The 16320-nt window shown below is 42.2% G+C and overlaps 1 protein-coding gene across 1 annotated transcript in view; it reads left to right on the top strand.

Annotated features, from left to right (window-relative positions):
• LOC127659536 (gamma-aminobutyric acid receptor subunit alpha-2-like) overlaps positions 1-16320 on the top strand; it is a 162827-nt gene that overhangs the window by 121200 nt on the left and 25307 nt on the right. Inside the window, exon 9 of the mRNA XM_052149401.1 lies at positions 10384-10586. Coding sequence (XP_052005361.1) covers positions 10384-10586 — 203 coding nt within the window. The remainder of the gene's footprint in view (positions 1-10383; positions 10587-16320) is intronic.

Raw genomic sequence — 16320 nt, 5'->3', positions numbered from 1 at the left:
CGAGTATCAAAAGGTTCCTTAAACATTGCTTAGACCAAGACAGTCAAAATGCAAATTTCAGTGGTGGCGTAGTGGGCTAAAGCACTGAACTGGTAAGCAGAAGGTTGTAGGTTCAATCCCCACAGCCACCACCATTGTGTCCTTGAGCAAGGCACTCCAGGTTGCTCCAGGGGGATTGTACCTGTAATAAGGGCACTGTAAGTCGCTTTGGATAAAAGCATCTGCCAAATGCATAAATGTAAATGTAAATATAATCTTGTCAAATGACTCTGAAAGTGAGATAGTTACCCACTATGTAATACTGTCTAATTGCAAACATTGTATATGTTGGCAGCTGAATATTATTGATGAAAAAAGTCATGGCACACTGTACTTTCAACAAAACATTTATTCAAACATTTCTCATCATTGTATGTACACACTTTACAGCCAACCGAAATATGTAAAAAAAAAAAAAAGCTTGTACAGAAAAAAATATATACAACAGTAAAAACCAGGAATTACAATATGCTGCAAGTTCATCAACCTCATGGTTCTCTCTGTCTGGCCACGACATTTCATCTACATCACACCTGATATCCTCCCTTGCAATGCAACATGGGAAAAATCTTTTGGCATGACACAGCCACCCCATACAACAATCTGCAGTGATATCCTCACAACCAGCGTCCATTGCACTCAGTGAGGACACCTGGTCATGAGGATGGTGATCATAGACCTTCCATCTCCATGCAGAAAATAACTCCTCAATGGTATTTAGGAATGGGGAGTATGGTGAGAGAAACTCCATCAAAAAACGTGGGGAAACTTATGTTGTCCCAAGCTATAACATACGTTGGCAAGTCATATCTTACCAACCCCCTATCATTCTCAGGAATGAGATCCCTTTAAAGAGTTTCCAGGAAATTGAGACACTGTGTGTTATAGGGCCCAATGATGGGAATGTGGCTGAGTACACCATTCCCACATATGGCATTACACAATGTAATGTTCCCTCCATGCTGGCCTGGCACATCAACAGTGGCTCCGTGAACAAAAATATTACAGCCACATCTCCTGACTTTGTTCAGTTTGAATCCTCCCTCATCAACATACACAAAAATGTGTGGGGATTCATCATCCTCCAGCTCTATCACTCTCTATAAAAGATAGTAAAGTAATTTAGGAAATAATTTACAGTAGATATTGTAAATCATACAGTTACACATATCCCACATTGTGTAACATATTCATATACAGGTTGTACTTGTCAATTCTGAAAGACAAGGAGATTACAGCACTGCGTAGTGTACAATGATGCATTCTTACCTGTACATACTGGTACCTCAGCTCCTTCAGTCTCTCACCATTCCTCTCAAAAGGTACCTGGTAGAGTTGCTTCATTACAATCTGATTTCAAGTTCATGTTGAACTGTTCTTCTGCCACCACCATGGGGAAGACACTCAAAACTAGACAGAAAATACAGCACAGTAAAGTCAATGTATTCTACATAAAGTCTGAGACATGCATTGGCCAAGTTTACTGCAACACCAGTGTGAAGGAATATTGCAGTACACTATTTGATTACACACCTGTTTTCTCTCCTGAATGTCTGGACTATTGACGACACCGTGGACCAGCCTAGATTAGGCTGCACTCTCCGACCAGCCTCTGTCATACTTAGGCCATGGTTGATGACATGGTCTATAATTGTTGCCAGTATCCCAGCTGAGATTTCTCTGTACTTTTGCCTTTCTCTGGCTCTTCCTCATCCTCTGTGCTCCCCTTTCCCCCTCACATACCACACACACTCCAATACCCCTTCCTCTTGCACAAGCAGGTTCTTGCCCCATCTGTCTCCTGCCTGCTCCATATTCCACAGCTGTGAAATTCAGTCTTACACTTGCAGTATAAATGTGTTTGAGAACGGATAGGTTATGAGATTCAAATTGGACAGCATTTGAGTTTGGTTGCTCTAAATTGTGAGGAAATTGAATTGTTCCCCATCTAGCCTAAGTCTATCCATCTAACAACTAATACAACAATATCACACAACTATTATGTATCTAATGTATGTGTTACAGGTTATAGTGATTGTCGGTTGTACTATTTAGCATGTAGGGATTTACACAATGAACATGTGTATGATTGCATTTGAGAGTAATATCAGTCAATAGCAAATGAATGCCAACTATTTAGATCTGTAAGGCTATTATATAAAGCAAATATAAATGACTATAGTCATGTGAACAAATTACCTAATGTTCATATAGTTAGTCAAATAGTTTAATGAAGTTTAATAGTCATTTGGTGATTGTGCCAAATCAATTGAGAAAAACTGTAAAGTGTTTAGGGGATGTCATAACAACTGGAAGCAGAGCGAGATGATCTAGCAAGGGTCTAGCAAACACCTATGCTTCTTGCCATTCAATTTGGAAAGATCCCCTTGCACCTCTGGCTCTCGAGTCCTCTGCCCAAGATTACAGAGAGTTTAGTGGGAAAGCCGTTCCATTCTGAGCCATTCTGTGAGGATTTATGGAGCTCAGGTAGGGAAAAATTTGGTTACCGTGGAGATTCCCTGAGCTTGGTGTTGCTAAGCAGGTAATGTTGAGGAGATGAGCCTTCCTGGCATATGTATCTCTCCCTCCTCCTGTCTCTCTCTGTCTGCATCTCTATTCTGCTGTTAGTGTCTCTCTTTCAATTGTTCTCGCTCTCCCTGGAGTCATTCTGGCAGGTCTTCATCTGTCTCAGTCTATCTTTCTCTCTCTTATCTTTTTCCCTCTATACCTCCATTATATGAGCCTTTTAAACAACCCGCTATCAGACAATGTTCAGAGAGAGTTTTCCCCAGCAGAGAGCTGAATCTTTATCATGACTGAAAGTCAAGGGACATGTGTGTCACCATATTTGATAATGACCCAGGCATACTGCTCAGTTATTTGAACGAATTTAGAAATGTTGATGCGTAGTAGCCCACCACTATGTGAAAGAAGGCACACAGCAACAGAGATACTTCCCCTTTAAGAGAAAACTGTGAATGTAGACATATGAAATAAAGAAAATCTTTGTGATTTAACGTGCAATAGGAGCGACAAGAAGAACATGAGAAGCATCCTTGTAACTTATCAGATCACGTACACCAAAGTACTATGCATTATCGATGTGCATGAATATTGAAAATGATTCCCCAATGCAGGAGTATAATCGGATATACAAACACTGTTGTAAACATATGAGAAATGTGATTGAGGCTAACCCATGTGACATGCTGCCACGCTGGAAAAACACACACTTTGACATACATAACAGTAAGATTGGCACACACTGAGCTCTCTTGAAATGAAACATTGCTGCTTGAAAAGCCAAACTGATTCAGTATGTATGTATGATAAAGAGAGAATTGAGATCATTGATAGAAAAACTTAAACCCCAATGACCACCAGCTAGGTGTATATGACAATAGTTCCCCCAAGAGAAGAATAAACATAGGACTTGCATTTCTTGCTGATGAGACGTAAATTAAAGGTGAGTAAACTAGCGATGTATAATTCAAGTATGAAGCGATTGCTTGCATGAAAAGCAAAGGCATAGCATGAACACGTGCGAGTGAGTGAAAACAATGCACATGACGAGCGATAACTGACAGCTTCAGAGTTATAAAGATGTTGGATTATGATTGGACAAGATAACTAAATTGAATGAAACTACCACTATGCTTCCACTTTCTGATTAATCTAAACTGAATCTATAGTGTTAAAACCAATTTAACAATATCCCAAATATGCCTTTTTACTAGTTGTAATTTGAGATTCTACATAATACCATGATTAGATATTTGCACCAGTAACAGTGTAGTTATTAATATAAAACATTCTCATTTTTACTATTAAGTAGTACTCTGCTTATATGTAAAACTGGAATTTTCATTAGGAGAAAATTTATTATAAATATCTGTTTTTGCATTTTGAACAGTGGAAATGCAGTCATAAATGTCAATAATTATGTTTTTACTAGTTATAATTAAATTTATGATATAAAGATTGGGTATTTCCATGAGAAAAAAAAATAAGAATTACAAATTTTACTAGTGCAAACCTAATTATGAATTTTCACTAGTAGTAATTACATTGCTTATTTCAAGAATTAGCATTTTAACATGTGAAAATTTTATTAAATATAATTTATACCTTGCATATGACTAAATGCCGAAAGGGGTTTCCCTTGCCACTAGTGTCACCAAATGGAATTGCAAAAATAATCAATGCATTTTAACTGGTTTTGGACCTTCTCCCCATCTTCCAGTGCTTGTAAAACAGATATTCCCACCTTGAACTCATGGCATTTGTTGAGGCAATGTTGCTGTGTCGGTCTGGTGAGGATGTTCAAATGCAATGTTTTGAAAGCTTCACAGAGACACAGTGTTTATACTTTCTGGGAAATCGACAACACACTCTCACAGCGAAATCGTCAGGATTTGGATTACTTATCTCAATTTGGCTATTTCGTATGATATCCTTCGACTACACTCATATGAATTCGTACAACTTTCACTACAGCCAATGATGTTGCTGGACATTGTTTTCATCTAATACATGACAGTTACTTTATTCTGTCACACACATCAGCTTCTTATCATGTTTTTCACACTCTACTGATTTAGATAGGGGTTTGGGTTTAGGGCATAATATTAATAAGCATGTCCTTGACACCTCGCACTTGGAACTTGCGCTAACTTCCACATTACACATCCGGGCATTTGCACATGATGAAATCATATGAATTCATACAAATGTAAACTTATGAAATCATATATTGATTTTAAAATCAACATCACATTTTCATGAGATTTGCTTGGAATCAACCAAATGGCTTACTTATGTTTGTCTCTGCATATTAAGCTGAGATAGAAGAATATATTTTAACATTGAAAAAAAAAATTAACTTAACCTTTAGTTAAAGAACATTGCATGAATTAAGAAAAATAATCATAATGTTTTTGTTAGCATCAATATAACATTACCATATCATAGATGGTATATAAGAGTTTCATGAGGCCATGAGATATTAAAGTGGAAATAGAGAGAATCACATTAAAATTAAGCTCAGATTGTGTTGCACACACCATGAAGACCATCCAGAGCTGCATAATTGAAAACTTGCTCAAGGCAGAATAACATGGGAGTGTTATTTAATGTATGGTTCATTGTGATGGTTGTACTTACATCCTGTGTCATGTGTTTTAGATTTTTGGATTGATTGTCAAATGAAAGCAGCTTATCTTGAGTGTAAGTATTTTTTTGTTCAACACTGTAAAGGATTTTAGGAGGGGGGGGGGGGTGAGTGGGAAAACAATTACAGTAATTTCTTATACTGTATGCTGTAATATACTTTTGATAGTTTTACAGTCATTTTACCATGTGATGGAATACAGCAACTTGCTTTATATTTGTTGCCATTGAGTTATTGTGTGTTATTCCTGGTTGCGGTCGATACCTCTCGCCTTCTGAGCACCCGTCCAAGGCCTGTAGGTTCATGTCTTCCTTGATGGCTAGAGCCTACGGCGCCGCCGGACAAGCCGCCTCCGTCCTGCATGCCATGGCTCTCCTGAAATTCCACCAAGCCAAGGAGCTGAATGAACTGCACAAGGGTAGTTCTACCCCAGGATTGATGCAGGAGCTGTGCTCCGTGATCCGACCTTGCCCTCCGGGTAACGAAGGTCATGCTGTGGTGTCTCAGGCGGACAATGACCACACTGTTGGTCCAGGAGCACCATCTGTGGCTGAACCTGGTCGAGAAGCACGAGGCCAACAAGACACGCTTCTTGAATGCCCCATCTCCCAGACCTGCCTATTCGGCGACACCGTTGGGGACTTTGCCCAACAGTTCTCGACGGTGAAGTAGCAGGCTCAAGATCCCGCATCCAGTCTGCTCGTCGCCAAGGGCGGCTGCACCGGCTGTGCCTCGGCCCGCCCCTGCGGCCCTGCCCGTGCGCTCGAGGCCCCTGCAGGAAGCAGGCGCCAGTATGCCTTGAAGCAGTGTCTGTTCGCTAAGTGGTGTTCTTCATGACACAAAGACCCCAGAGATGGGTCGGTTCAGTGCTTTCCTTTCTGCAGGAGAGGTTGGAGGGTTCGGCTGTCCCACTCCACCTTGAAGGTGTACGTAACTGCCATAGCTGCATACCATGACACATTGGACGGTAAGTCTTTTGTGAAGCACAACCTGATTATCAGGTTCCTGAGAGGCTCTAAGAGGTTGAATACCTCTAGTCCTGCAAGGCCTACGAAGGGCTCCCTTTGAGCCATTAGAGTCAGTAGAGCTTAAGGCACTCTCCTTGAAGACTGCCCTCCTGACGGCGCTCACCTCCATCAAGAGGCTTTGGGACCTGCAAGCATTCTCTGTCAGCTGAAACGTACCTGAAGTTCAGTCCTGGCTACTCTCACATGATCCTGAGACCCTAACTGGGCTATGTGCCCAAGGTTCCAATGACCCATTTAAGGGACCAAGTGGTGAACCTGCAAGTGATGCCCAAGGAGGAAGAAGACCCAGCCTTAGCGTTGCTGTGTCTGGGCCATGCTTTACACATCTATTTGGATCGCAAGCAGAGCTTTAGGATCTCTGAGCAGCTCTTTTTCTGCTTTGGTGGACAGTGGAAAGGAAGCGCTGTCTCCAAACAGAGGATCGCCCACTGGATCATCGACACCAAAGCTGTTGCCTACCAGGCTCAGCACGTGCCGCCCCTGCAGGGCTACGAGCCCATTCCACCAGGAGTGTGGCGGCCTCCTTGGCTATATCAAGTGCCGCCTCTCTAGCTGACATTTGCAGAGCAGTGGGCTGGGCTACACCCAACACCTTTGTGAGATTCTACAATCTCCGTGTTGAGCCGGTCTCATCCCGTGTCTTAGCAGGAATGAACGAGAAAGTCTGGGTCGACCGGCCGGGTATACCGCTTGCGCCTTGCACCTTTCACCTCTCTTGAGCTGAAGATGTGCAATGTTGATTCCCAGCAGTGTTCACAGATATGTTCCCTGGTTGATTTCCTCCTAGCCCTGCGGCAGATGAGTTTGCGGAGAAACTCACTGCCAGCCCAGTTCTTGTGCTAACTACGCCCCGTACTGGGACAGGTGTTCTGCATGTGCTGGTTCCCCATAGGAAGCCCCTTGCGGCGTATATTTCGCTGAAAAACGTTTCCCGGTTGGCAAACTACGTCTTTCTTGATCAGAGGCCCCTCTGCCCAGTCTCCATGTTCGTAGAGCCTCCTCCCCCATTGGGCAGGACCTACCATGGGACTTCTCCACATGACATACTTCCGACTAGACTCAGCAAGACCATGTGACGTGTTTCCACTTAATACCCACCTACCCTCTCTCCGCACCACCGATCCACGTAACCCAGTTAAGCTAGTTGTGGCGTTTTTTTAGGGGACCCCTAGTGTCATTACATCGACACAACGTCGAGTGAGTGACAGAAAGGGAACATCCTGGTTAGTTCCGTAACCTCCGTTCCCTGATGGAGGGAACGAGACGATGTGTCCCTCCTGACACAATGCTGAACTACCCACTGAAATGGCCGGGACCTTATTCTCGGCTCCTCAGCACAAAACCTAATGAGCAGTATGCATGTCCCCTCCTTTTATACCCGTATGTCCGGGGGAGGGGCATGCTAATACCACTCGCCAATTCCCATTGGCCTTTTATCAAAGATCAGAGGTGCCTCAGGCTCTCGAGTGTGACCCCTGTTTCACTACATCGACACAATGCCTCATTCCCTCCATCAGGCAACGGAGGTTCCGGAAGTATTCAGGACATTTTTAAGCATACTTTTGTTTTGGGGACAATTTTGTATGACATTATCAAACAGTGGCAGTCAGTGGGAAACTCTTGTTTTTTAAGCACATTTTTCTTTGAGGTTACTATTGTGTGATTTTAGCTAGCTGTGATATTAAATATAAAAACAAATGTCCCAACAAAAGTATTGATCAGTTCTAATATGCTGGGTTTCTCAGGGTTAAATGTGACCCATATCAGACACTGTTCCAGGGCTCATATACAGTACATTTAAAAAGAAACAATATATATATTGTGGGTATATATATATATATATATATATATATATATATATATATATATATATATATATATATATATATATATATTGTTCTGGCAAGATCATGTCCCAGGGGTTGATTTTTATTAAAACAAGCAGATTTCAAGTTTTTTTCTTTTTGTTATATGGTCACATTATAACCGAATAGGAAACTTTTTACTAGTCCTTTTTGATAATTTTTGGAGGCCTGGCTGGAGTCACTCAGCACACCCTGGATTCAAACTCGTGACTCCAAGGGTGGTAGTCAGTGTCAATACTCGCTGAGCTACCCAGGCCGCCTGATTATAATACATTAATATACTACTAAATTATCTAGCCAAGAGCAATATATAGTCTCGTTTTCTTGTTCTGGTAGTTTGATTGATATTAAAGTCTAATATAAATACGGGCAGGTCTATCATGCTTGTACGTTTACTTTAGACATAACTGATTTTGTTTTAATTAATACATCAGTTAAAGACTGGCATTTTACACTGTACTGTCACACTGACGTGTATCCGCATTATTGTGAGTGCTCTTACCGCACGCGCATACACACACTCACACACATTAGCACACACAGAGAAAGAAGGCATCTGTCAGTCAGACAGTGTGCGGGGGCTAATTTCTGAAACGTATGATGGCAAGGGTGTGAGTCCTTTATATTCATGAGGAAAGCGATACCTGATTGGTCAAAAAATCTATACCCAAACCCATAAACCTATCGCTATCCAATCAGGTATCGTTTTCCTCATAAATATGAATGAGTCTTCCCCTGCCGTCCTGCATTTCAGAAATCCACTGGCGAGGGAGACGACATAAGGAAATAAAAGGTGATCTTAAAGATTATCGTTATTTGTGTAGTTTCTATCCCTTTACGTTTTGACCTGTTAACGAGATCAACCAGTTGTTGTCTTGTGATCGACCGGTCGATCATGATCGACATAATGAGCACCTTTGTACTTGAGCAATAGGATGCAGATGGTGGAATAACCGGAGATGTACCTCCAAATAAATTGCACTCGACCCAACCTATTAGTACCTTGTGCGCCCAATTTCGCAAAACCCACTTATGCCTAGACTTAGCATCATACCCACTGACTTTGTATGTATGACTTATGGCATAGTGCTGCGCTTAGTGCTAGCGCTTTTTAACTAGGGCCCATCATGTGTTTGGCTTAACAAATGGCCACAGACATATTTGCCCCGGCGTTTACAGAGCCTACGGCTGTTGCAGAGACAGGTGTGATATTTCATGGCACATATTTGTGCAATAAGTGCAATCTAACAGGTTATACATACATTTTCTGCATGTTATTTAATAAAAATCACTTAAAGCACGTTTAATGAGGCTGGAATCAAAAAGATTTTTGTTGTAACCAATAATATTCCCACAAATGCTGTCGATTGAGATTAACTACTATTGAACCTGGAACATTCATTAACAATTGAAGGTTACCACTCTTTACAGTGTAGGGTGTTTTTTTTTTTGTTTTTTTGGAACTTGACAGACACGTCACTATGAACTGTTGCTGTATGGAAAAGAACTGCATAAGGAGTCTTTCAAATTTATTTTGTGTTTTGACAGCATACAGGTTTGGAACAACATGAGGGTGAGACAAATGACACAACAATGCTGTCATCTCCTGTCATTATTTCTCAAAAAAAGACAGATTCAACCCCCATCCTTCTAATTGACGAGGCACTTTCTAAAAATATATTTAATTGTGCAGAAAATACGTCGGAGTTCATTGTGAGGGAGAAAGAGAGTGATTCTGGCTTTTGGGGGCCAAAGGGTTGTTTTTGGATGATTAGAGGCTGAAGACCACAGAGAATGAAGCACACAAAAGATATAACAGCAGGAACTCATACAATTCATACAAACTAAAGCTTTAAAAAATGTTAGCCTTTCAAAGTCATTAAAAACAAGTTTTTCCATATTTTCCCAGGCAAGGTTGTTGAAATTTGAAGTTGTTTGAAATGCAAAATCTAAACCTTTTTGTGAAATTAGCGCATTGAAATTAAAAATTTAATTTTGATTCTATCCTTCTCCCCTAACCCTGCTTGTCTCTTTTCACAGTGTGCATTTGGGTCTGAATTCTGTTTTTCTCATGAGTGTTTGATTTCACCACTAAAAACACAGCATTGCACTTTGGATGCGATGTCATGTTCTCACATCTTGGCATCTTCTACATTCCTACAAAAGTACTTTCGCCTTTTCCAAGTAGCAAGTTGGGAATTTGAGTTGAATGGAACACAGCATATGTTTACCATTGTTCATATATTCATATATTGTTATCATTTATGTTTATTTCTTTCAGGCGTGACCACAGTACTGACTATGACTACTCTGAGTATCAGCGCTCGTAACTCCCTGCCGAAAGTCGCCTATGCCACAGCCATGGACTGGTTTATCGCCGTGTGTTATGCCTTTGTCTTCTCCGCCCTGATCGAGTTTGCCACCGTCAACTATTTCACCAAGCGTGGCTGGGCTTGGGATGGCAAGAGCATAGTCAATGACAAGGTATTGATTAATCACAAATCCAGCAGGTTTTGTGTTTTAAGAATGATTGACGTGGTGACCGTTCATTTAGTTTTAGAGTGATGTGACATGACAAAAGAAGAGACTGATGGGAATTCAAACCTGGAACTAAGAGCACATCAGTATTACACATAGGTATAAAACTTCAGCGTGTAATTCGTTCTGCACGGTTTGTGCTTTATATCTCAAATCATGCGGCTTGTTGAGGAGAGTTGTGATATTTAACTTCAAACATCTGGTGGATAAATTGGCCAAAAATTCCAATATATTTACAGTATATTGAAGGAGGGACCCGAGCCATATCTAGAAACCAGAATATATAGATTTGAGGGTTGGCTCTTATGACTTGGGTCAATATGCAACCACCTACAGTACAGTACCCACCATACAGAACACCCTAGCAGATGCATAGCAACATGTTATCAACCACTCTGAACACCTTAGAAGGGGCGGATCTAGAGAAGCCTGATAGAAGCCTGTGCCGCTGGACAGGCACCCTGCATGCCATGGCCCTACTGCAAGTGCACCAGGCCAAGGCGTTGAAAGAGCTGCACAAGAGTAGTCCTGACCCGTGAGTGATGCAGGAGCTGTGCTCAGTGACCAATTTCGCCCTGCGGGTGACGAAGGTCACAGTGCGGGTTCTCGGGCAGGCAGTGTCGACCTTGGCTGTCCAGGAACACTACCTGTGGCTTAACCTGGTTGAGATGAAGGATGCCGACAAGGTACACTTCCTTGACGCCCCAATCTTCCAGGCTGGTCTGTTCTGTGACACCATCAAGGACTTTGCCCAGCAGTTCTCTGCTGTCAAGAAGCAGACAGAGGCTATCCATCACATCCTGCCCTGGCGTAGCTCAAGGTCCCACAACCTGTCTGCTCAATGCTCGTCTGCTCATTGCTATTGACCCAGAGATGAGGAGACCCACTGTAAGCTTGGAGATGGTGGACAGACCACTCCATCCCCCAGTGGAGGGCCAGGAGGAGAATCTTTTTTTCCTTTGAATTTGAATTCGCTGCACGCCCGAGGGGCTGCGGCACCCACATTTTTAAAGAAAGCATTTTCCTCATTTCCTGGGTCACACAGCCGGTGTTTACTGGTCGTTATCACGACCGCTGGACACAGAATGTTCACGGCAGGCAGGGTTCTATGGAAGCAGGTTCCCCGCCTTTGTGCGCCCAGCTGCAGAACACACACACCCATGCTCAGTCGGTTGTGACGAGTCACGAGGACGATCACCCTCCTTCTCCATTGCTGACCAGTCTTATTGTGGGCATGCAGTGGGAGTTAAGTGCTTTGACGTTTCTCTCAGCACAGCCACGATCTAGGGACACAAGGCTCCTTGACATGACAACTCCTGCTCCGCCCCTCTGCAAGACTCCACCCGCAGATTGTCCCCTTGGTACCCCTCGCACGGAGCCGTGGCTAGCACTCTCCAATCCGTCACACTATCTGACCAGGATGATCCGACTCAGCTATGTGATTCAGTTTGTCTGGCACCTGCCCGGGTTTAGCGGTGTCCGCTTCACCTCGGTGAAGGGCGAGAACGCCACTGCCCTGCATGCAGAGATCGTGATCCTTCTGCAGAAGGATGCGATAGAGCCTGTCCCTCCAGCTGAGATGAAGAAAGGGTTCTACAACCACTACTTAATTTTGCTAAATAAATGTGGTGGGTCGTGTTCAATCTTGGACCTGCGAGTGCTGAAGCGTGCCTCGCATAGACTCCCGTTCAAGATGCAGAAGCGCATTCTATCATGCGTCCAGCATCAAGATTTGGTTTGCGGCAGTAGAGCTGAAGCACGCGTACTTCCATGTCTCGGTTTTAGCTTGGCACAGACCCTTTCTGTGGTTCGCCTTCGAGGGCTGGGTATCAGTACAAGGTCCTCCCCTTCAGTCTATCCCTGTCACCTCACATTTTTATGAAAGTTGCTGAGGTAGCCCTTGCCCCGCTAGGGGAAGTGGGCGTTCGCGTCCTCAATTATCTGGATGACTGGCTGATTCTAGCTCACTCTCGAGACCTGTTGTGTCTGCACAGCGAAAAGGTGCTCAGGCACCTCAGTCAGTTGGGGCTTCGGGTCAACTGGAAAAAGAGCAAGCTCTCCCCAGTTCAGAACATCCCTTTTCTCGGAATGGAGTTAGACTCAGTCTCTATGATAGTGCGCATCAGGAACGAGCGTGGGCAGTCAGTGCTGAACATGCCGCTCGGGTTGATGCATATGAGACCGCTTCAGCACTGACTTCAGGCTCGAGTCCCGAGATTGGCATGGCACCACTGCATGCATTGTGTGGCCATCATGCCGATCTGTTCAGCTGTTCAGCCCTTGGACAGACCTTGCATTTCTGCGGGCAGGGGTCCTCTTAGAGCATGTGTACAGGTGTGTCATTGTTATGACAGATGCCTCCACAGGGCCATGACTGTGTTGGAATATCAACTACCTCGAGTTGCTGGTGATTTTGCTGGCCCTGAGGTGCCCTTCTGGCCCACCCAGACTTGGTTCTCGGAGCTCATGCTCCTCACGACAGCCCCTCCCTGACAAGCTCCCCTGAGGGAGGACCTCCTCTCTCAGGGATGGGGCACCATCTGGCATCCACAACCAGACCTCTGGAATCTCCGTGACTGGCCCCTGAATGGGACGTGGAAGACCTAAGTGGCCAACCACTGGCAGTGATAGACATCATGACAGAGATCACTCAGGCCAGGGCTCCCTCTACAAGGCACCTGTATGCCTTGAAGTGGTGTTTGTTCGCAAATTGGTGTTCTTCCCGAGGTGAAGACCCCCAGAGATGTGCAGTCGGGTCAGCTGTCTCCCACCACCTTGAAGGTGTATGTGGCCACTATAACTGCACACCACAATGTGGTAGACGGTAAGTCAAGTCAAGTAATTTCAAGTCAAGTCATTTTATTTGTATAGTGCCTTTCACAACATGCATCGTTTCAAAGCAGCTTTACAGAAAATCAGGCATCAACAGAAGATAAAACTGTAATGTCTATAATGTCTTAGAGTCATCATTGTGTAGTTTGATAAAATATGATTGTGAATTGTGTTTAAAAATAAGTAATTAAATAATACTTGTATTAATAACCCCAGTGAGCAAGCTGAAGGCGACTGTGACAAGGAACACCAAACTCCATGAGATGTTGGTTAATGGAGAAAAATAATCTTGGGAGAAACCAGACTCACTGTGGGGGCCAGTTCCCCTCTGGCTAACATCATGAATATAATGCCAATATTACTTATGCATAGTGAAAGCCATGGTTTAAAGTTATTAAACACAGTAAGTGTTAAGGGCCAGTGTTTAAACAAAAATTATGTATGAACAGTAAGATTAATGACTAATGTCTTTGAATTCCATCCTGGATTAACTGCAGAAGTTCACATAGATGCAATTGTCCTAGTTAGTTGGCTGATGAAGAGTTTTGTTGGCAAATTATTGATAGTTGAGGTATTCCATTTCAAGAATATAGTCCATCATTAGACTGAGGTGATGCAGGCAGAGATCAGTGAGGTGCATCACAGTTCAAATAAGTCCAAGGTTCAGGCAATGGCATATGAAGTATCCCATGTCTCATGGTTGGGGTTGGCATCAGTTCATCCTCTGAAGTCCATCTTAATAGACTGAAGTGATGTCTGGCTGACACAAGCTCCATTTAGTCATCACCATACCCATAGCAGTAGAGTCCGACACCAAATGGAATGGAGATGGATCTGGCCGGCTCTAGAAACCTTGGGATATGAATCCTGAGGTTGAGAGAGGGAAACAATAAAAAATTATATTAGCGTAGATGCCATTCAATTTAATGCAGAGTTATAGACCATGATCACTGTTTCTGATTCTGGCAGACATAACTAAAGCAGCCTAATTGTGAGTTGAATGGTAAATTAGGTGTATGTCTAGCTTTATGTCTTTAGTCTAGACTTAAACTGAGAGAGTGTGTCTGCATCTCGAACAGTGTTAGGGAGAGTTTTTCATAGTTTAGGAGCCAAATATGAACAGGATCTACCTCCTTTTGTGGATTATTATATTCTAGGAACTATTAACAGGCCAGAATTTTGCTATCGTAATGAACGTGATGGAATATAGCGTGGTAGAAGGTCAATTAAGTGATGTGGAGCTAGACCATTCAAAGCTTTGTACATAGTTAACAGAATTGTAAAATTAATACAAAATTTAACAGGTAGCCAATGTAACAATTATAAAATGGGGCTAATATGGTCACATTTCTTGGTTCTTTTCTGTACTCTGGTTGTTGCATTTTGAACCAATTGAAGTGTATTTATTGATCTTGCTGGAAATCTTCCCAGTAATGCTTTAGTCTTTGGTCATGAACACGTGAATTCGTTTTTCGGCATCAGCAAAAGGGAGCATGTATCGTAATTCAGCAATATTTCTTAGGTGGAAGAATGTGGTTCTACTACAAACATTGATAATTTGATTTTCAAAGGACAGTTCTTTCTGTTGAAGATGATGTAACAGTACATCCATCGAGAGTCAAATTATATTAGTGGCTTATTTTTATAGGTTTTTGTTCCAATAAGTAGTACCTTTGTTTTGTCGGATTTGAGTAGAAGCAAATTTCTGGCCATCCAATCATTTATTTCATTGAAAATTGTGAAATCTCATCAGGCTTTGAAGAAATATAAAGTTGGGTATCGTCAGCATAACAGTGGAAACTTATTCCAGGATTCCTGATAATATCTCCCAGGGGAAGCATATACAAGGAGAAAAGCAGAGGCCCTAAAACTGATCCCTGTGGCACTCCATACTTTACTTTTATTTGGTTTGACAATTCTTCATTTACATAGACAAAGTGGCAACAGTCTGCTAACCTAAACCTAAACCATGCTAATGCAACTCCACAAATGTCAACATAATTCTCTAGCCTATTCAAAAGAATGTCGTGATCTATCATGTTGAATGCAGCACAAAGATCTAAAAGCACTAGAAATTAAATGCAGCCTGCGATCATATGATGAGAGCAAGTGATTTGTATATCTGATAAGTGCAGTCTCTGTACTGTGATGAGGTCTAAATCCTGACTGAAATTGTTCATATACTGTATACTATTTCTCTGTAGAAATGAACATATTTGGGAGGATACTACCGTTTCTAGTATTTTCGACATAAACGGGAGCTTTGAAATCGGTCTTTAATGAGCCAGATGTCATTGCTTTGCTGCAGAATTTCTATATTATCAACATAAAATCATAATCATTAAATCTAGCATATGTTTATGGCAATTAGTTGGTCCTGTTACATTTTGTCTGACTCCAAGAGAGTTGAGAATATCAATAAATGCTAATCCCAATGTGTCATTTTCATTATCTCTGTGAATGTTGAAGTCACCAACAATTAAATCTCTATCTACAGTAACTACAAGATCTGATAAGAATTTTGCAAATTCACCAAGGAAATCATAATAAGGCCCAGGTGATCTATGTACTGTAGCAATTATAAAAGATGACAGAGTTTTTTTTATTTATATCTGACGGTGTCACATTAAGCATTATTAGTTCAAAAGACTTAAATGTATATTCTGTCCTCTGAGTAACACCAAAAACTTTACTGTAAATTGTAGCAACACCTCCTCGACCCTTCAGATGAGGCTCATGTTTATAACAATAACCTGGGGGAGTAGATTCATTTAAACTAATATATATTCATCCGGTTTAAGCCAGGTTTCAGTCAAACAGAGTGCATCCAATCTATGATCTGTAATCA

Source organism: Xyrauchen texanus, chromosome 19, assembly GCF_025860055.1.
Source record: "Xyrauchen texanus isolate HMW12.3.18 chromosome 19, RBS_HiC_50CHRs, whole genome shotgun sequence".
In the NCBI taxonomy this organism is placed as follows: domain Eukaryota; kingdom Metazoa; phylum Chordata; class Actinopteri; order Cypriniformes; family Catostomidae; genus Xyrauchen; species Xyrauchen texanus.
This window is presented reverse-complemented; position numbering and strand designations above follow the sequence as displayed.